Below are 21187 nucleotides of genomic sequence, written 5' to 3' on the forward strand. Positions count from 1 at the left end.
AAATATTGACCGCAAATACTCCACCGAACACCAACTCCATCTTCATTCAGGCTTGCTGAACTAGCGCTCTTTTTCTCATGCATGTTAAATGTCAATAAAAACAATATCTAAGCCAAAAAGTATTTCCCTACTCTCTGTCTAAGCGATAAGGTCGAAGGGCTAGCGGATGCAGGAACTAGGGGCTGGACAGATAGTTTAATACATTGTCAGTAGACTAAGATAATTGGTCAACGCATCGACATTTCGTTAATATATTGACGAAATCCCACTGTAGGGTCTGATCCCTTCGAGTGTGATACCCCTTGGCACATGAGGTGTGTCAGTGGTAGTCGTGGGAGAGAAGAGCGACAGTGGGCGGGAGAGTAGGAACAAGAGACTGACAGTCATGGATGAACGGGGAGTGGAAGTTCACGTTGCGCGGAGTGGTGTTGCGACGCGAGTGGTTCGAGAGGTACCGGAATCAGGTTCCGAAGGATCCGCAGAGGAATCGGCGACGGACTGTAGGTCAGGGGTGGTCGGGAGGATGACTGGCAGCCAACAAGCTGCGTCCGTTACGCCGGGACCTTACAATCTGGCGACGAGGATGAAGCGCAGGTAACAGTGATTTTTTTTTGTGTGATGGAATATAGGGCTAAGCAGGCCATTGTTTGAAGATGTTTTTTTTGTTTTCAAATGAGTGTGAGTGCACTCAGAAAAGGAGAGGGAGAGATACTGTGAGGAGTTTCGACCGTTTGATCGTCGTTTGAGAAAGGCGAAACGTCAAACAAAACATGGGTGCGTTTAGTGATCCAAAATAAAACGATAAGTCAAATAATGTTGACGTAGGACTTCGGTCGTATGACGTAGGATAAGTTTGAAATGTAGTAAATGAATTTATTTGATGTTAAGTTCCAAACGGTTTTGACAAAGAATTTCAACAATATGACGTAAGACAAGTTTAAAATTTATAATTTGAATTGAAGGATGATTCATCAACTTTCGAGTAAAAAAAAAATGTTACGAAGGATAATAAGACAAGTTGCGTATCTACATCATTGAGTTGTATTCTTCAATACTACAAAACGAATTTAAATTGTGTAAAGTTGAGCTGATTGGAGGACCTACAATTAACTTAAATCATTTTTTAGTTGATGCTTCGAGAACTACTTTTGTGTATTAAAAAAAAACTAATATACCTTAACATATTTCAGATTCCAACAGATGTCAATGCAAGAAGTAAACAAGGGGTTGTTTTCAGCTGAAATGTGGTGTGGTGAACGAGAGGTTGTTCACGGGTAAAATGTCCCTGTTGTTACAGGTGGTGGACAAAAGGTTGTTCACGGGTGAAATGTCCCTGTATAATTTACGGGTGGTGAACAAGAAGTTGTTCACGGGTGAAATGTCCCTGTATAATTTACGGGTGGTGAACAAGAGGATGTTCACGGGTAAAATGTTCCTGTATAATGTACGGGTGGTGAACAAGAAGTTGTTCACGGGTGAAATGTCCCTGTATAATTTACGGGTGGTGAACAAGAAGTTGTTCATGGGTGAAATGTCCCTGTATAATTTACGGGTGGTGAACAAGAGGTTGTTCACGGGTGTTGAATGAAATGAATGTTCATTGGATAAGTGATCAGTTGTCTAGCTGTTCATGATTGAAACTGAAGTTATCCCTGTTACTGTAGGATGTGTTCAAATGGATTGTGCAAAGGTTAAAAGATCAGCTGTCTAGCTATTCACCAATGGAAATGGTGTTGTCCCTATAAATATTATAGGTGGTGAACAAAATGTTGTTCACGGGTTAAGAGTTCAGTTTTCAAGAGGATCACGAGTGGAATAGCACTGTCCCTATAATTATTATAGGTGGTGAACAAAAGTTGTTCACGGGTTGAGTGTTCAGTTGTCAAGCTGTTCACAAATGGAAATAGTACTGTCCCTATAATTATTATAGGTGGTGAACAAAATGATGTTCACGGGTTAAGTGTTCAGTTGTCATGCTGTTCACAAATGGAAATAGTACTGTCCCTATAATTATTATAGGTGGTGAACAAAAGTTGTTCACGGGTTGAGTGTTCAGTTGTCAAGCTGTTCACAAATGGAAATAGTACTGTCCCTATAATTATTATAGGTGGTGAACAAAAGTTGTTCACGGGTTAAGAGTTCAGTTGTCAAGCTGTTCACAAATGGAAATAGTACTGTCCCTATAATTATTATAGGTGGTGAACAAAATATTGTTCACGGGTTAAGTGTTCAGTTGTCCAGCTGTTCACGAATGGAAATAAAGTAGTCCCTATAATTACTATAGGTGGTGAACAAAATGTTGTTCACGGGTTAAGTATTCAGCTGTCCGGCTGTTCACGAATGGAAATAAAGTTGTCCCTATAATTATTATAGGTGGTGAACAAAATGTTGTTCACGGGTCTAGTGTTCAGTTGCCTAGCTGATCGCGATTGTAAGTAATGCTGTCCCTATAATTACTATAGGTGGTGAACAAAATGTTGTTCACGGGTTAAGTGTTCAGCTGTCCGGCTGTTCACGAATGGAAGTAGAGTAGTCCCTATAATTACTATAGGTGGTGAACAAAATATTGTTCACGGGTTAAGTGTTCAGTTGTCCAGCTGTTCACGAATGGAATAAAGTAGTCCCTATAATAACTATAGGTGGCGAACAAAATGTTGTTCACGGGTCTAGTGTTCAGTTGTAAAGCTGTTTACTAATGAAAATAGTGTTGTCCCTATAATTATTATAGGTGGTGAACAAAATGTTGTTCACGGGTTGAGTGTTCAGTTGTAAAGCTGTTTACTAATGAAAATAGTGTTGTCCCTATAATTATTATAGGTGGTGAATAAAATGTTGTTCACGGGTTTTGTATGTAATTCACGAATGGAGATTTCCGTACTGAGGAGGTTCAGTTTTCTAACTGTCAAATAGTTCTAAAAGAATTGTTTTTATATGTGTTATAAATAATGAACAAAGGTGTGAATCATGGGTGTTTCAGGAGTTGTTGAAGCCATTCAGGAATTGAAGTCAATCACAATAAGTCAACCGTTTGAAATTGTCATGGATATTAATATATATAGTTGATAATCAGAGAGTATAACTTGTTATTGTAGTTTTATCAGTATTAAGACCATGTGCCGGGAATTTGGAAGGGGAAAGGGTTTTGCGAATGTCCACTGAAATGCCTAGCATAGATATGATTTGAGAATGTTTGCAGGAAGCCCTTGTGCACAGGAGGCTTGAGGATGTTCATTAATGCCTGATGTAGAGATGGCTTGTGAACATCTACTAGTAAGAATGAAAGTAGAAGATGATTGTGAATGTCGTCTATAATACCTGGCGGAGAGATGGTTAGTGGATATTCACTGGAAGGCCTGATGAAATTTAAAGGAATGTTGTTGTGGATGTTCACTCATGCCTGACGGAGAGATGGCTTGTGAATATCCACTGGAAAGACAGTTGTGGTGAAGGGTTGTAAAAATTACATTAGTAAAAGGGTTTTTATGAAGAGAAAAAATTTCAAATTAGTTGCTGTTTATTTCGGCCATGGCTTAACAAGAGTTACATGTGATGAAGTGAAGAGTTAGGGATCAGCAGGAGCGGTTCAGATGTGGCTCTTGTATAATAGGTATTTTTAGTTTTGAATAAAAATAAAGTACAGTTAAGTTGTAGCTGATGATGAAAGCTGTATTCACAACTGCGAATTTAGCATGGTTTTAAATAAAGGCAGGTTAGGCCTTGCATGGTTGATTTAATGTTTATTATTTAAAGAATTCATTAAGTGGAAGAAGATTGGGTTTAGGCGCTGATAACAACATAGAAGAACGCCATGTATCGAGCACCTAATGTTGGCATATCAGCACTTTGACTTTCGATTACAGCTTTAAATAAGCGTTTTTTTAGTGGGAAGTAAGCAAGCGATTTGATATCAAAACATTGCAAAACAGTTTGTTTTAATAGTGAGACTTAGTAAATTGGAAGGAATAAGGACCGAGTCCTGAACCTGTACGAGACGAGAATTCACCCTACTGTGTTAAAAACATGCGATACGAAACATTATTATATCGTTGAAAATGTTTAATGAAATTTATTAGTAAGAACGGTAAGAGTCAATAATGTTTATTTGATTAACTATTTGATTGAGTATACAATTGAGTGATAAACGTTTGGATTAAATGAGGATTTAGATGCTGACCGTGTAGGTAAGATTCATGTATTGCAATATTGAAATGCTTATTTGGAGTTGTGCTGTACAATGTAATTTTGAATAGTGTTAAATTATGTAAATAATAAATAACATTGGTAGTCTAGAATCTGGAGATATGCCTATATAAGAAAGTTTTGATGGAATGAAAAGTCCTTTTAAACGATAGGTTTTGAGTATCTATGTGTTGTTTTACTTAATGGGTAGATTCAGTTATTGCTGTTTATGTACGATCCAGTACACTGGAGAAGCTCAACTATTCGCATAGGGCTTCGATGAGTTGGATGTTAGAGTGACTATTTTGAATATATTTCACAAATGTGCGTACATCATTGGCATGATTTCTTGTGAAATAAATTTTGTTATTAGTGTTATTCATGTGATCTGAATATATAGCCAATTTGTCTGAGTAGACAGTTAGATTTGTAATATTATATTGTTATTATCATTTTCCACAAACAATTTACCAAAGTTTAAATTGAACTTACTTTAGCAAAAATACAATATTTGAATCTAGTGTGCTGAACATTTGATCAATTTTGAGATTAAAAATTGCAGGATTTTCAAAAGTTCAAAGTCATTTTAAATTAATACGAGCTTATGGTTAGACAATAAGTCAGAACTTGTTTTAAACTAAGTACATGTATGATTTTCTAAAATACTTTAGGAACGTTAGAGATTCATGTCGAATTTAAAAAAAAAAAAATGAAAAAAGAAGGGAAGAGCGATAGGTATTCAATGGACATATTTCTATGAGTTTTTATCTTTCCAAATTAAGTTCAATTCAAAGAAATTATACCAAAAAAACACCATACCAGAAATAACTAGAGGAGTTGGAAGTTATTAGATTCATGCAGTGTGATACACTAAAAAAAACACAGCTGCCAATACTTGTTTGATGGCGTTCTTTCAACTAGATAAAAATGATGGCCATTCGACAATGAACAAAACATCACAGTAATCAAAGCCGATGTTTTATTGACATTCTACAGCAATGATCATTGTTTCCGTTACGACCTAAGTAAAGTTGATTGTAGAAAAGGCATTACTTTTATCGCTATAGCATGAATAACGGTCAGGTCTTTCAAAATAAAACCAAGGGGGAATTGTAGGTCTGATCCCTTCGAGTGTGATACCCTTGGCACATGAGGTGTGTCAGTGGTAGTCGTGGGAGAGAAGAGCGACAGTGGGCGGGAGAGTAGGAACAAGAGACTGACAGTCATGGATGAACGGGGAGTGGAAGTTCACGTTGCGCGGAGTGGTGTTGCGACGCGAGTGGTTCGAGAGGTACCGGAATCAGGTTCCGAAGGATCCGCAGAGGAATCGGCGACGGACTGTAGGTCAGGGGTGGTCGGGAGGATGACTGGCAGCCAACAAGCTGCGTCCGTTACGCCGGGACCTTACACCCACCATGAGCTAAGAAGCGTGGCCAGTCAAAATGTCATCAAAATCAAAACAAAACAAGTTCCCAATGAAACAGAAAAACAATTTTCACCGGGTTTTTGGTCGCAACGGTGGATTCGATCCAGAATACGGCTAATAAACCTCACAGAATCGGTGGCTACATGGGTGACCGTCTTCTTTTCAGATCTGGGAATGTTCCGGACTCGGTTTGGTTGAACCGGGAGAAGGAGATTCGCTGGAGAGAATACAATAGCGGGAGATAATTTAGTGGGTCCGGAATCTGGTACTCGAGGGCAAGGGGAGAGCGATTATAAAGGGGCGCGGCGATTATGTAAAACCTGTGATAGATTCGAGAAGAATCTTGCGGAGATTGAACATCAAGAAGAAGTGCCTGGGTAAACCGCAAACTAGAACTCGCGCTGGACACCGGAGATCGGCATGCTGCTGGACGTTCTGTCAACGAGCAACGAGATCTTCATTAACCTAGAGATAAAGGAAGTCGAGTGACGGCAACTGGTACTGTGCCAAGAATCTGTGAACAGCTCATGCGCTGATGCTTGATGAACTTTGAATATTACACAAAACTGTGCTAGGCTTCCGGCCAAAGAGCGGAGAACTGGAGTAAGAAGGCCACGCTTGCGCTTCTTGCAGGAATTCGAAGTACGGGGACAGTGTGGCAAAATTTCTTCCGTACTAGAAGTGACCTCTGAAATGACCTGGTTAGAGAGCACGAAAAACGAACATTTACAACTAAACTGAATAATGAGAAACCAAAATGCAGATTTTGTAATTGTGATCGAATGAAATTTAAAACAATATAAATGTTGCCTTCAGATGATGTTGTCAGGAGGAAACACACACATTAATGAACTGTTAAATCAGGATTCCGATCATCTTGTTTACGGTGGCACGAGATCGTTGAATTTTCTCAACTCGTTGTCCTGCACCTAGTCGTTGTCCAGCAGGGCCATCTTCGATCTCATACGATACGGACTTTTCCTCGTCGTCATCCAGGCCGGTCATCATTTGTAGCACCAGCGGAACAAATGAGGGCACTTGCTTTTACGCCAGCTTGCGCACCATCGCCAGGGCATTCTCCAAATGGCGCCAACTGTCCTCCACATCCGGCTCAAGCTGCATCTTCCTTGTTGTGCAACAGAATAAAAAAAAAACGCATCTCCGGATCGAACGGCGGGTTCGCAGCGCCGATTCCTGCAGCTGGAAGGTCGGGGCACTCGCACACAGGAACAGAAACTGCAGAAAATCCGGCCAGTGGTTGTTGCCGTTGTCGTCGAACATGTTGCGTTGTTTTTGTTTATAAAATGTATGCTGTCAAATTTAACCGAGGTCAAAATTACACGGTGGGAACGCCGGCTCAAATTTTCGTCAATAAATTAACTAGTATGTTGATTTCAGCGTCAATATATCGACGAACAGTAAATACTTTGACTCTGTACACCCCCTAGTGCAGGAATCAAATTCAATATATAAATTATGTTTTTTTTTTAAGTTTCAACGAAATTTTCTGTCTCATTAAAGAAAATATTGTAACTATTCAATTTTACTAGTCCTTATTTAAATTTCCGGTTTGTACACCTCCTTGCCCTGATAAAAAGTCTGACTAACAGGATATCGTTGCCAAATCAAATTACAGTTACAATTACAAATTTGAAAGTGGCCTCTTGATATATTTTTAAGTTACTTGTATTTTAATTTTAATTAAAAAATATTTTTCATTAAAGCAGGCCAAGGATTGATACCTAAGAGCATGCAATGGTACTGATCTTGTTGCGTGCTCTTCGGTTGACGTCCAGGTAAGGAACATCCTGGAAGGAGCGCAACTAACTACATCCGTAGTTCTGTTAGATCATCCGAATTATCTTGATCAGAACAGTATAGCTCTGGTTCCTTGCAAGTGTCCTATTTTCTTACCTCCACGTTGGCTTGGCATTCATACCTAGCTGGTGGCCTGTGGAAACGGATCGTAAACCTTTGACCACCGCGGGTCATAGTCGAGACGGCTGAAAGACGCGACAATGTGGGAAAGGGAAGTAATTTGTGATTCTAGACGGTATTGTTTTGATTCGCAGTATGTTGAGTCAACTGCTGTGGATGTACCTGAAACATCGCACAACGGGGTTTTCTCTTCTCTGCATTCTCAGCTACCACCTATCTCCTATTTCTATTTTGCTCTACTGATTCTCACTTCTTCACTGATTCTTCTATTTAATATCCATCATTTGATTTTGATTTTACTTTTGATTCTCTTATCTCTCAAAGCTTTTCCACTCTTTTTTTACCAATTGATACTGCTGTAACAAACTTTGTTTTTTTCCTTAAAATTATACTTTTCCTAAATGTACTAGTAATATTAAGTCTATTTATCATTTGTCTAATCTTTTTTGATTTATTGCGAATTTATTTATTTGAATAATTCTTTATCTGTCCTATAAATTATCATTACTATAATCAAAGCTTGTTTTGTATCTCTATTTATTAACTATTGTCTAATTTTACATTCTCTTTTTTATTCTTTAAAATACGCTCATCATTCTCTTACTATAGATTCTTGATTTTTATAAAATATATTCTCTTTTACTGTCTTTTGTTTTCAATCTTCACCCTTTTTTTCAAACAAGTGAGGTTTGAGCCCTTACTCAATTTATGGAATGGTTTAAGGATTAACACAAATATTACTATTGTACTTTTGGTAAACTTTTATAACATGCTTAGGACCAAACATTGTAACAAAACACCGTGACAAAAGAAATAGCAACATATAAACACGACTCAACACTAGGAAAGATTTCAGGAGAAAACAATACACAGTAATATAACAACTAGTTTTTGAATTCAAACTAAAAATAAAACAGTTTTTGCTTTAATGAAAGTTGATAGGCACACTATAAATGGTGAGGCGCTTATACTTACATCAAACCCTATACGTAATGTACCACCCCCGGCCGAGTTAAAATGCGTATCCGGAAAAGAAGGTGTGCATGCCTGGCACGAACACTCAAAGCGTGTTCTAGCGTGTTGCTCGTACTGACTCAGAGCAAGGGTGAGATGTAGGTGTAAGGGCAGTGCGTGTTCGTCGGGAACCTAGTGCATAAGATCGGTCAAGGCTAGAGACCCTAAATAGGGAGACTGGTCTAAGCTGGCTAAATCGATCTGGCAACGTATGTTTTGAGCTTGGCAACACTGATAAGTTTTGCTGGGCGTAAAGGCAAATGCTCGTTTGGATACGTCAAACTCGTGTCTTTTTGGGTACCGTCATCTGGGGTGACATTGGGTCTGGGGGGTGAGATTGGGTCATACAAAAATGCTGAAATTTGTATGACCCAATCTCACCCCCCAGACCCAATGTCACCCCTGATGACGGTACGTCAAATTCACTTCGACCAGTCTCCCTATTTAGGATCTCTAGTCAAGGCCCGTTCTTACACTGAAAATTGCGAATGCGAAAATATTTTTCATTAAAGATCTCTCCCCTCCCTCGTCATCTCCCTGTCTTTATTTGGCGTTTTAATTTTATTTGAAGGGGTTACATGCATGTAGAAAATCAAAAAATTTCATATTACAGAAAATTTATCAAATTCACTAAAAAGATGATTTTCAATCAGTCCTGAAAGTTTCATGAATATATTTCATGATTCAACTGAGTAAAAGCCGATTTAAGTTTGAAAGTTTGCCATGCGCAAAGCGAAATGTCAAACTTTGTGAGCGTTTTGCTCTAAACACAGAGCAAAAAAGTATAAAAATGTTGATAAAAATTGAAATCACGAGCAATTTTTTCAACATTTCAATTAAAAACGTTACTTAATCCACCTTTAAGTGGTTGGTGCCTTCCTCACATTCATAAAGTCAATACATTCAGTAAAAATAGCAACATTCCCCCATTATATGTTTAACAAATCAATTTTATTACTCATTTCGTTTGATAGGGTTCGCCGACCTTCAATTTATGGCTCATCGGCAAGGTCTGATAAAAAACCTATCCAACGATAGTTCGCATGGAAGATTCAGACAATATTTCTATCACATTATCTGAAATCCGGCCTCCAAAATGTGTATAAATAACACTTAAGTGCTAATAACTTTAGATAAGATTGTAAAATCCTTGATGTTTTAGGCTCATTTGAAAGGTCTTTCGATTATCTAACAAACGACAGGTCGCATGATGGACCCGGACATCATTTTTATTGAAATACAGTCGACTCTCTGGCTGTCGATCTTCTCGATATCAATAATTCTCCATCTATCGATGAATTCTTCAGTCCCTTCAATCTGCATACTTCAATTATCTTCATTCCTCGATATTTTCCCTTGCTTGAAGGATCTCTTCCTCGACGGTCCCTTGGATTCTGTTTGCATTAAAAATTTCTTCCGGTTGTCAATAATTTCACTTTCTCATGGCTTGCATAGACATTTTTCTTGGCGAAACGAAGCTTTGAAGGGTATTTGACATTAGTTTGTTTTTGTTTGATGGACGTTGCCATGTTTCTCTCCCATAGCTGGGTATCAAGAAAAAAATATTTTCAATCGAGTCTTCATTTTGCATCGTTCTGTAAACTGATGATTCTCTTCCTCGACGGTCCCTTGGATATTGACAACCAGAGAGTCGACTGTATCTAAGATCCCGCCTCCAAAAAGTGTATAAGTAACACTAAAGTGCTAATAACTTCTGATAGGATTGTCAGATCTCCAATGATTTGTGCTCATTGGATAGGTCTTTTTAATACCTTTCTGAAAATGTATAACATGATAGGTTTTCTTGCAAAAACCACCCTTTTTACAATCTTCCGGACATACGCCAAAATCGTTTTTTTAGCATAACTTTTGCTGTACATTGGAATTTTCAAAAAATTCAAAACATTTTCAAACAATCCCAAACATGCTAAATATGATTATCAATGTAAATAGAAAAATGCATTTAAGATTGTTTATAGTTGATTAAACTTCAATTTTCATTAAAGTTTTGAAGTTTTTTGAAAAAAATGATTTTTCGGACCAACATTAAAGGGGGGTGCGACATAAACTTTGAAAAATATTTGCAGCGGCCTAAATATTTTTCTTAAAAAACTTGAAATAAAACGTTGAAATATTCAGTCAACACATCATTAACCCCTACAACCTAGCTTGGATCTAAAAATTCGCTTAAAAAACTATTTTTCATCCAGTTTTTGATGTTTAAAAAGCATTGAAAAAAGAACTCTTAAAATTGTAGAAAATTTCATGGTTGGATGTTTGACTTGTTTTATGTGACTTTGCCAATGTCAACTTGTAGGAAATTTGACGGGCTTTCTAAAAAAATATACTGAAAGAAAAATACACGCCATTTCTATGAGATTTTTTAAATTATAAGTTTAAAAGTTAAATTTCAAGGTGATGTCACGATTTTTTTTTTCATTCAAATTTTTTGAGGAAATAACCTAAGATGTAAAAAAATGTAAAAACTAATATTGGGAATCGATTTTTCAGACAATTTTACATAAAAGTCTCCATTTTGACCATTGTCCTATATCCAATCCATGTTGAGATACAGCGGTTTTAAAAATAAAAATGTTGAAAATATAGATTTTTTATGGTTTTTGGCAATTTCTATATTTCTATATTTTTCAGTCTCGAAAATATTTTCACCGGAAAGCTCGTCCAATTTCCCGTAAGTTTGCCTTTGACAGCGTTTTAATTGGATGTATGGGGTTACTGATAGAAGCTTAATTACATTGCTCATAACTGAAAATAGAATATTTTTTCAGTGTGGTAGAAACTGGTAGAAACCTGGATAGTAAATAAGCTTACGTAAATATTAAACGTGTCAAATTTTCACCTTAAAATTTGGATTGGTTCTAACTTTAAAAAATAGCTTGAGAATTATTTATTTTAACAACACTTTTTGACAAATTCATCGTTTTTTTTTGGTTCATTTGAGGGATGTGATATTTGAGTACAAAAGTCGTGTCAACCGATTTCTTATTTAGCACATTGATTTCGTTTCACCGGGTCATGACGCGTTGTTTTATTTGCTTTTGTGTTTATAAAATAAAGTACACTAAATCTGCATTATACCTGGCTAAACCTAACATGTAAAATAATCGCTCAAGTTTGTTGTAGGTACACAGACAAACGTCGAACCTGCTTAAAAAACACACACGGCGAAAGTGTATTTTACTTCTTCTGTACAGTATTCCGCCCACTGGTGTTAGATGCAAGTATTGAAGCATTTTTCAATTGTTAATCACAAGGAAGTAGAATCTAATTTTCTGGACGAACTGTTTGACTTTGCTTTTTTTTTCTTAGCCAAAATATGTTTCTTCAAAAAGCTTCGGGAAAACCATAAAAGATAAAATTTCACTTTATTTAAGTAGCAACAACCTTTGTTTCTCTGGTTGTAAAATTACAGTTAAGATTTTATCAAAATTGACAAGCTGTTTAAAACGGGAAATCTCCACACCGATGTTCGTTGTTTTCGTTTCATTAGCTAGGTTTTTTTTTCAAGGGGGTGCTTTCTGTTTGGAGTCGGTGTCAATTAATCAGTCTGTTTTTTTTTGTTCCATAAATAGCTATTTTCTAATTAACATTCCCTTTTATTGACAATCCTCGAACCAAGCCTTTAAAAAGTTTGAGCTTTTTTAAAAACCAGTGGTTTGAAGTTTTTTTTTGCAGGATTGGTCTCAAATGCATTGAAATGCTTTTTTTTTCTTTACGCAAAAAAGACTTTTGTTAAATGGATTGGTATAAATTGTATTTTTTCTTTTGCATTAAAACTTTCACAGTAAAATATCTACACAGTTCCGTTTAGCACATTTAGCGGGTTTTCTTATATTTTTTTTTCTGATATATTTTTTTGTTTTAAATTGCGTCTCATTAGCAGTGGTTGGTAGTTGGCTTGGTTTGTTCACTCAAAATCTCTTTAAATGGCGTGTGATTTTTTGTTTGTTTGCAACATTACGAGTGTGTGTGTTGGTTGTTATTGGTTTCGGGGGCAATAGCCGCGCTTGAAAAAAGATTTAGTTTAGCCTAAATATTTAGTAAATGCCTATTTTAGTCAATATTTTGTTTTAACAATCAGTCAACAGTTATTAGAAAGTTGGTTAATTTAAGGGGGGCGTGGATGGGAGTGCGTAACTGGTTCTGGCTTTGTTTATTTTTATTTTAGAGATAAGCGTTGTGGAAATTCACCTGAAATTTTCTGATTTATTGAAAGGACTGACAGCTGTCAAACGTGCGTAATCATGGAAGGGAAATCGATGATTATTGGGTTTGAAATGTAAACATCAGTTTGATAACTTTTTTTTACGTTCAAAATGAGAGAAATTCAAATATTCGAATTCGCTCTATGTAAAGGAGCTATTACACTATGGCAAACAAACTAACAAACTCGCACTTTTTTTGTGTTTGACATTTTGCCAAACTCGCAAACAAAGCCAAATGTATGCAGGCTGAGGTTTCTGCAAACAATGGAGCACCCGCAGTCGAGCAGTTTTTGACAGTTCGCTCCATAAGAAATACATTGTAGAAAAAAAGCAAAAACTGCTCGAATGGAAGTGCTCTATTGCAGTCAAACAAACAAAGCAGGCGAACTGTCAAAAAGTTTGTTTGCGAATTTGTATGTTTGTTTGTCGTAGTCTAATAGAGTTATCTACGTGCGCATGTATTGCGTGTACGAACGCGAAAAAGATTGAGGTTAAATTTTGTACCAACCAGCAAAACAAATGGCGTGCTAGTGTGCGTGAGAACGGACTTAGATAACTCTATGACTCCTAAAAGTAAAAAGTGTTCAACTGTCACTTTTTATACGGCGTTCACTCACACTACCTAGCAAAACAATAGAGTAATCTACGTGCGTATGTATTGCGTGTACGTACACGGAAATAAAGTGAGGTTAAATTTTGTCAGCCAGCAAAATCAAATGGTGCACTATTGCGTGTACGCGAAACGACATAAAGCTCTATATTTTGATCAAGAGTTTGATAGTGTAGGTGAGCGCCGTGTAAAACAGATGTCAAACTCAAAATGATTCCTGATAGTTTGACAGCTATCAGTGTCAAGCCTTCGGAGTTAATTGGAGAAACCAACTGTCAAACTGGGGTTGTTGAACATCGTGTTTCACATGCTTAAACTCGGGGTTCAAAGCTTGATGGTACGATGAATTTCCACACCGCAAATGTCTTATTACCGGAATCTGTAAGGTGCTCAAATCGGGAAGTTTTGCACAGTAAACGTTACGTTAAAGAGGATGTAACAATGCGAGTGTTTGAAATCTTTAAGTGGGATATTCCTAACAGTTGTAATCACGGGGATTGGTCACGCAAACGAGGTTTCCGGGTCTTTTTCACTACATTTAACAGACGGGCGCGTGACGGTCAACAGGAACGGTTACAGCGGAAATCTCTGGGTTGTTAAGGTACACATTTACATACAACTATCGAGGGAGGAGAGGATTAGTTACATGCTAACATTTACCCACTAGCACTGTTAGAACGTAGTCTTCTTCGCGACTTCTTACCGTACTGTATAAATCGAATATAAACATCTATATAGAGTTCTTTATAAGTAGCCTAGCACTGTTCGTTAGGAAACGTCCATGTTCCGGTGGACGGTGACCGGCACGAGGATGTGGTGCCCCGTCCGGGACACCGAACTCGGCGAGGGCAGCACGGTTTGCGAGGGGTCGTACAGCTTTTGCTGTTCCTCGCTGTCACCGCCGATCCCAGTAGGCTTGAGCTTACCGTTGTGTGACAGGAAGTTCTGGTGATTGCTGTACGGACTCGACACCGACGTGTTGATCGAAGCCGAGTCGGACATCGACAGGCGCTTGCCGGCGGAAGCGTTCGGTGCCACTGGTTCCGCGTTGGACAGGCACAAGTGCTCCGACTCCTCGTGGTGGGTCATGGTCGAGTAGCCGTGATCGGACGATCCGGCGTTCGGTCGGCGATAGTTGGAAGACATCTGGTACGGGGACGTTACGCTCGGGAAGATCATATAGTTGGCGTTGTTCTGGTTGTTCATGAGCAGGTTCTGCTTGGCGTTCGTTCGACTGATGTCGCAATCGTCCGGAGGACTGTGATCCTCGATGTCGAACCGGGACAGAGGCAGTCCGTTGCAGTGATCCGCAACCAGATCATCGTACAGCTGATCGGAAGCTTCCGCACTGTTTTGCCGGTAGCAATACATCGCGAAACCAACGACCAAACAGAGCGCCAAGATGGCTCCGGCAACCGGTCCGATCGCGCTGTACGCCGGAGGCAGTACCGACTCCATGATGTTGTTACTCATCACGTCCCCGTACGGTGTTGCCGATCCAAACACTCCGTTGAAGCATGTCAACTGCGACGTACAAAACGGAGTATTCAACGTATTCTCACCGTCGATGTCAACCTGGCACCATTCGCAACCGACGAGGCCTGAAACAATTCATTTCATGAATCCCTACTTCAAGAATCCTCCAAAAACTATTCCCAACTTACCCAAGCACTCCCCCTGGGTCGTGTAGTCCTCGCAGTTGATGCTGGAACAGCTCTTCAGGTCGTACTCGCTTTCAAAGTTGAGCGCGTTCATCGAGATGAGCTCCTCCGGAAGCGGAGAGCACAGCGGGATCGATTCCGGCCGAGGTTGACGCGATCTGCGCGAGTCCGAGCTAGGGCTACTCGAACAACCACTGCCGGATCGCGACTCTTCGTCGTAGTACTCGAGGGGGCACTCGCACGGACATTCGCACTCGGTTTGCTCCATCCGGTTGCAGTTGAGGCACGAGTTGCCGACCTGGTTAAATAACATTCAAATTAGATCAATTTTTCTTGAAACAAGTCAAGATTGAACTCACCGTGCTGCACGGACAGAACGCGCCCCCGTCGTTCGTCGAGTTGACCACCCCGATGAACAGGTTCGTGTCCGGTATCAGCATGATCTGGTACTTGGTCTTCTCGCCGTACATCAGGTTCGTCACCACCTCCGCCAGCGACATGTTGAACTGGTAGAACCGCTGCACCGTACGGTTCACGTAGTTGAAGCACATCTTCTTCGTCACGAGCTGCTTGTGGTTCAAGATGTCGTTCGCCACCTGGGACTCCTTGTGGGTGATGTGTTCCAGCATGCGGCGGTTGTTGTTGATCGCTGGTTCGATCAGCTTGGGATGTGCGATCAGGTAGCCTCGATCGTCCATCAGGAAGCACTTGATATTCTCGGCGTTGCAAGTGCTGGACGATTCCATCAGCATCTTGTAGAAGAATCCTTGCGTAAGATCCAACGAAACCACCACGATCGGTTTGTCGTTTTCTGTGTTGTGCAGCGCATCGGCGATTCCCTCGAAGATCGTGTACGAAACACTGACGATGTATCCGGCTCCACCGGCGTCCAGGTACGGTTTCGTAACGACAATCTTTCCCGGATGTTCCATGGCTTTGACAAACCAGGGACGCTTCGTTGGTTCGATGTCGGTGTCGAGCAGGCCTCCCGGGTACGATTCGAGCACTCCGTTGATGGTGGCGGCGTACCGTCGAATGATGTACTTGCTGAGCTTGCTTTCGTCGTGCTTCCGGCGGTAGTTCGAAATGACTTTGAGCAGGGCAAGCACATCGCTTCGAACTTCTGGAAGCAGGCCAGGGTTGGCAAACAGTGATGTGGTATCTTTCAGGTAAGCCATGATGTTCTGAATGGTCCGCACGTTTTCGTCTTCGTTGGAACCGTCACGATTGTTTCGGATGTGAGCGTACGGAGATTGAAACGAGGATGAGCTCAGGTAAAGCGTAGAATCATCCGCCAGAGCTAGCTGCTTCATCAGCCGGCAGACTCGTGGTGATTCAGCTGCCAGTTGATCGCCGTTGATCGAGTTCATCGATATGCTTGGTTGAGGTCTTTGCAGGTGGGCCGGATAGATATCGATGCGATGGTAAATCAGTTCCGACAACAGGTTACGACTGCTGACCCCGTTACTGCTGATAAAGCTGTAATCCAGACTCGATCGCGAGTGGTAATACTGCATCTGTTGCGCTGGAGTGAACCGAGAGCTAGCACCGTTGAGCAGAATGTTTGGACTGCGGTCCAAGTTGATGGTTCGGACGATGCAGATGATGTAGAATCTGGCACGTTTCCACAGATAAACTGTGCTTTGGTTGGAGTTAGCGTCTTGGATCGTGAAGTTGCCCTTTTCCAGCGACAGAATCTTTAGATATTCAGCTATCCCGAGCTTCCTCTCCAATCGTGTAATGTTTGTGATGAAGAAGCTCTCTCTAGCTGCCAGTGGTCGAGGGAACGAAGGATGCATTATGGTATTCCCCTTCAAATCAATCACGAACGCGTACGATTCATCATCCTCCTTGTAGTACGACACATCCTCTGCTAGATCACTCAAGTACAAATCGATTCCCATGAGACCGTGAATCCCAACCGGAATCGACAGCGTCACCAGCGTATCGTGCGTCATCGCCTCGTGGTAGGGCAAATGAATCCGAATCCGATTCTCGATAAGCTTCAAATCGTTCAAGAATGGTTCCATCAGCGCTATCACGAATCGCTGAGCATCGAAGCTGTGCTTGGAGATCATCACCATCTTGCCGGCTCGCGGCTTGAAAAACACTCCGCTCAGGTTGTACTTTGCAAAATTTTGCGTCGTTACGTCGGCAATGAACTGCTTCTCGTACATAATCTCTCGTTCGTCCAGCAGGATCAGGCAGGTGTTGATGATCACTGGAAAAGGTAGCCTCGACTGGCCGTCAGCGATCGTTCTGATGAGAGCCTTTGCGGCGGCAGTGATGGGAGAAATTTGTGCCCTACCAAGGTAGAGGAACACTACCGGAAGTTCCGTGGACACTCCTTGGTAGGCTTCTCCGATTGCTTTGAACGCGTATTTGAACGCAGAAACGTGTGCGGCAGCCGAAGCCGTTTTGTTGAGGGAGTCGACAAAATCCACCAATCGGTCCTTGTTGTCCATGGTGGCGTTTACAAACGGTCCATTGGTGCAATCGAGGAAGTTTTCCGTCGTGGTCAGTTTTTGACTAACGGCTACAATCGCTACCCTATCGTTCTCGTTGAGAAGGTAAATTATGAACTTCACAATCGCTTTTGCGACTTCCAGTTGGTCGTAGCTGACGGAGTTTCCAATGTCTAGCAGAATCATGAAGTGCTTGTTCCTCACAGAGGACAGATACAGTGACTTTAGTCGACCATCCTTTGGATGATAGTGACACTTGAATGCACTAGCTTGATCCAGCGGAGACAGGTAGAAGAGCTGCTTTAGGTTGTAAAAGTTACCATGCAAGTGCGCGATTTGGTCCACAAATCGTTTCTGCAGATTTTGGTTGTTATCCTCTACGGTCTGATCATTGATTCGTATCCTTGGCCGATCGTCGGGACTGGCTGGGAAGGCGGAAAAGTCCAGAAATCCCGAATCACTGGAAAACTGCTTCAGCGAAGCGGTTGAATTCATCAGCTTGGTGTTTTGAATGAAGTTCTGCAGATCAAACTGCGGTTCGTCATCCCATGGGTTCAACATTTCACTGTACGGACACGGATTGATCAGGGTGTTGTATTTGACACCTTGGCGAGTTATCGCATCATAGATGAATGCCTGCAGTCGGTCTATGACGGCGGATGATTGCTCAAACTTGGCTGACAGTTTCTTGGTCATTTTGTCCAGCTCGTCTACGTCATTGCGGATGATAGAGGTGAACTCCATAGTGTCATACAATTCCTGCACAACAGGAACATCGAGCTCCTGGTTGCGTATCCGCTTTAGCTTCATCTCAAGAAGCTTCGTTAGCTCCTGAATGCTATAGTCCCGGTCCTGCTGACCCGGATGCTGCTGCTGAATAACCGGTGTCAGTGGTGGTGCCGCCACCACCCCAAATGGAAACACTGGTCCGGTCGATGACTGGGAGGAAGGCACTTTACTGCTGCTGCTGCTGTCGTTATCGGAACTTATCACACTACCACTTAGATTACTTATCAAAGGAACTATGTTATTTACAAAGATATGATTGGTGGCAGGGGACGAGGAAGCGGCGACTTGCCGACATCCAAAAAGAGTCGCCGCTGCTGCTGCCGTCATCAGCAGGTAATAATAGTAATACTGTTTGCGTCGATTGGAAGCCATTTTTTTCGTTGCTTGTGATTCCAAAATTCTATTTTGTTTCATCTGTAATTGATTATCACTTTAGATTTACGTTGATTCTCTGCCTAAGAATCGTATCATTTCATTTTCCTTCTTCTGTTTATTTGTAGAGGAGCACGGTCTTCTTGCTGCCGTCGATGCTCCTGCTGTTCTTCTTATTCTAGAGCGGCTCGGCACTGAGGTTTGTCGGAACTCTTTGTTGTTTATGATTCCCCGCAACCTTCTCGCCTTCCCTACTTCTTCTGCTGCTTCTGATGATGATACTTTCCATTCGCTTGCTGTTGGAATTTGTCTTCTTCTTCCTCTTGTTGCTTCATTATTTTTTCCATCACGAATCGAGAAGTCACTTGGGAAAATCGACTTTTCCCCGCTTTCATCCTGCTGAAACCGGGAAACTCCACCCGCAAGCGGTCGGTTGGAGAGTGGGGATCAGTTTGGCACTAGTTTTGGCACGTGAAAAGTCCGAAAATGGTGTAAAACTTGCAAAAAACTTTCAGCTGACGGGATTCGAATGCGACAGCTACGACGACGACGAGACAGTTCTTTTTGGCTGCTGCTCTTTTCGTCTCTCATTCCCTTTTCGTTTGACAGCTCTCTCGCGCGTGGTGCAGGGGTGGGCTCTTACAGTGGAGGCTGTGATTTTGTTTTGAAATGCTTTGTAATTGTTTGGTACTGGTCGGGATTTTGAGCATTCAACAGGTTGCTATTTTTATTTTCAATTTTCTTTCGTGTCGACATGAACATGATTTTTTAAACTATGTTAACCCAGATTTAATTTTTTTTTTTTTTTTTTTTTTCATAGCTTATTTTTATTAGGTCCTTTTAGGTGCTGTGACCAGGTTAGGACCGAGGATCAAAAGTACAAAAAAAAAATGAAAGAAAAATAAAAAAAAACCGGAACTAATTTAGATTATCATTTTCTCGTGCCATGTGTCAGCAAGTGTGCGATCACGTCAATCTGTTCCTCGGGTGTCTTGCACTGCCTCAAGCGACCTCTGTATTCTCTGTAAATGGACCACAGCTCCGACTCGCTGTACAGCTTCGGTTCGCCTTGATCCGCCTTCGGGGTTGCACCGGCGCCGGCGCCAGTATTATCTGGACTTCTTCCTGCGGGACGAGGATGTTTTTCTTCCGTCCCGACGGACGGCACCGCTCCAGGTAGCGGAGGAAAATCCGCCGCGGTGAACGCGGCTCCACCCGGAGTCTGTTTCTCCTTCTTCCATGCTGGCGGCTTCGGCTTGGACGCCTGCTGCCTCGACTGGATGAACTGCGCACGTTTGGGACAGCTGCGGTCCAGACCCTCGTGAGATCCAGAGCAGTTGACACACTTCTTGGCTTGGGTTTCTTCTGCTTTGCACTTTTCGGTGCTGTGGGCACCCCCACAGCTGCTGCACCTAGGCTTGAGATGGCAGTTACTGGTTCCGTGACCGAACTGCAAGCAGTTCTTGCACTGGGTCACGTGCGGTTCTTTGCTCCGGTAGGCCACCCACCGGACGACGACTGGTCCCACTTTCTTCACTTTCATACTCAACTCCTTGAGACTGGTGTGTCCCTTGGGGAAGAGCACGATGAAAGGCGTCTCATCGATGGCGGGGAGTTGTTGCTTCCGCTTGATGGCGTGTACTGCCAAGGCGTCCAGTTGATGTTCCGTCTTGAGCAGCTCCTTGATGTAATCTGGTTCCACGTTCGGGAGACCTCGCAACACTACCCGGTGCGGTCTCGCACTGCGCTTTCCGTGCGTGTAGAACTGCACCTTGTTCTTCATCAGGTGGGCTTGCACCGTGTCAAAGTCGTCGCTCGAGAAGCACGTAATTTTGGTACCGTACCGCGTCAGTTTGTGTTCCGGTTGGACATCACATGACGACATCACCTTCGCAAGGCTGGCGAAGCTCGTGTCTTTCACCACCAGCGGCGGCTGCTTCTTCTCCCCGGCCGACTGGCCGGATGCTGGTACCACGGGGGTGGTTTTTTCTGCTGCTGGGTTCGCATTGTTGTTGTTGTTGTTGCTCTTCTCCGCTAGCGGACTGAACTTGTTGTTGCTGAGCAGTTTCTCCACTTCTTGGCCATCACCGACGTTGATCTCCTCCTTAGCCTTCCTGCGCCGAACCTTGACCACGGGACGAAATGCGCCCCCGTCCTCTCCTCCTCCTTCAGAGTCTTCCACCTCCATGCCCGTCACCACCTGCTTTTTGGGTTGGAACCCGTCCGGTTTCTCCCACACACTTTTCTTCATGGCCGCGTTCCAGTAGAACGTCCTTCCATCCTCAGTCCTGTGCTCCGTCCACTCACTCTCCGCCGTCGCGGCCGCCGCCATGGCCGTCGGCGAAAGTTAGAAAAAAACACCGTCAAAAACGCGCTAAGCTCCAATCAAAGGACACACGTCTGCTCTGGGCGAGCTGTCAAACTGGAATGCAGATTTAATTTTAAAGATGATAGGTTATTTATAAAACATGATTTAAACAGGTTTTTCTTCTTACCTTAAAATGAAC

At 41.8% G+C, this 21187-nt stretch overlaps 1 protein-coding gene across 1 annotated transcript; it reads right to left on the reverse strand.

The window, feature by feature from the left end:
• Positions 1-13264: 13264 nt before the first annotated feature.
• Positions 13265-19233, reverse strand: LOC6033209 (VWFA and cache domain-containing protein CG16868). The gene is made up of 3 exons (XM_038254342.1): positions 15414-19233; positions 15058-15352; positions 13265-14994 (listed from the first exon to the last, which is right to left on the reverse strand). The coding sequence occupies exons 1-3, from the start codon at positions 18720-18722 to the stop codon at positions 14162-14164; spliced, it is 4437 nt and encodes a 1478-aa protein (XP_038110270.1). The 5' UTR covers positions 18723-19233; the 3' UTR covers positions 13265-14161.
• Positions 19234-21187: the final 1954 nt, after the last annotated feature.

This window comes from Culex quinquefasciatus, chromosome 2 (assembly GCF_015732765.1).
Source record: "Culex quinquefasciatus strain JHB chromosome 2, VPISU_Cqui_1.0_pri_paternal, whole genome shotgun sequence".
NCBI lineage: Eukaryota > Metazoa > Arthropoda > Insecta > Diptera > Culicidae > Culex > Culex quinquefasciatus.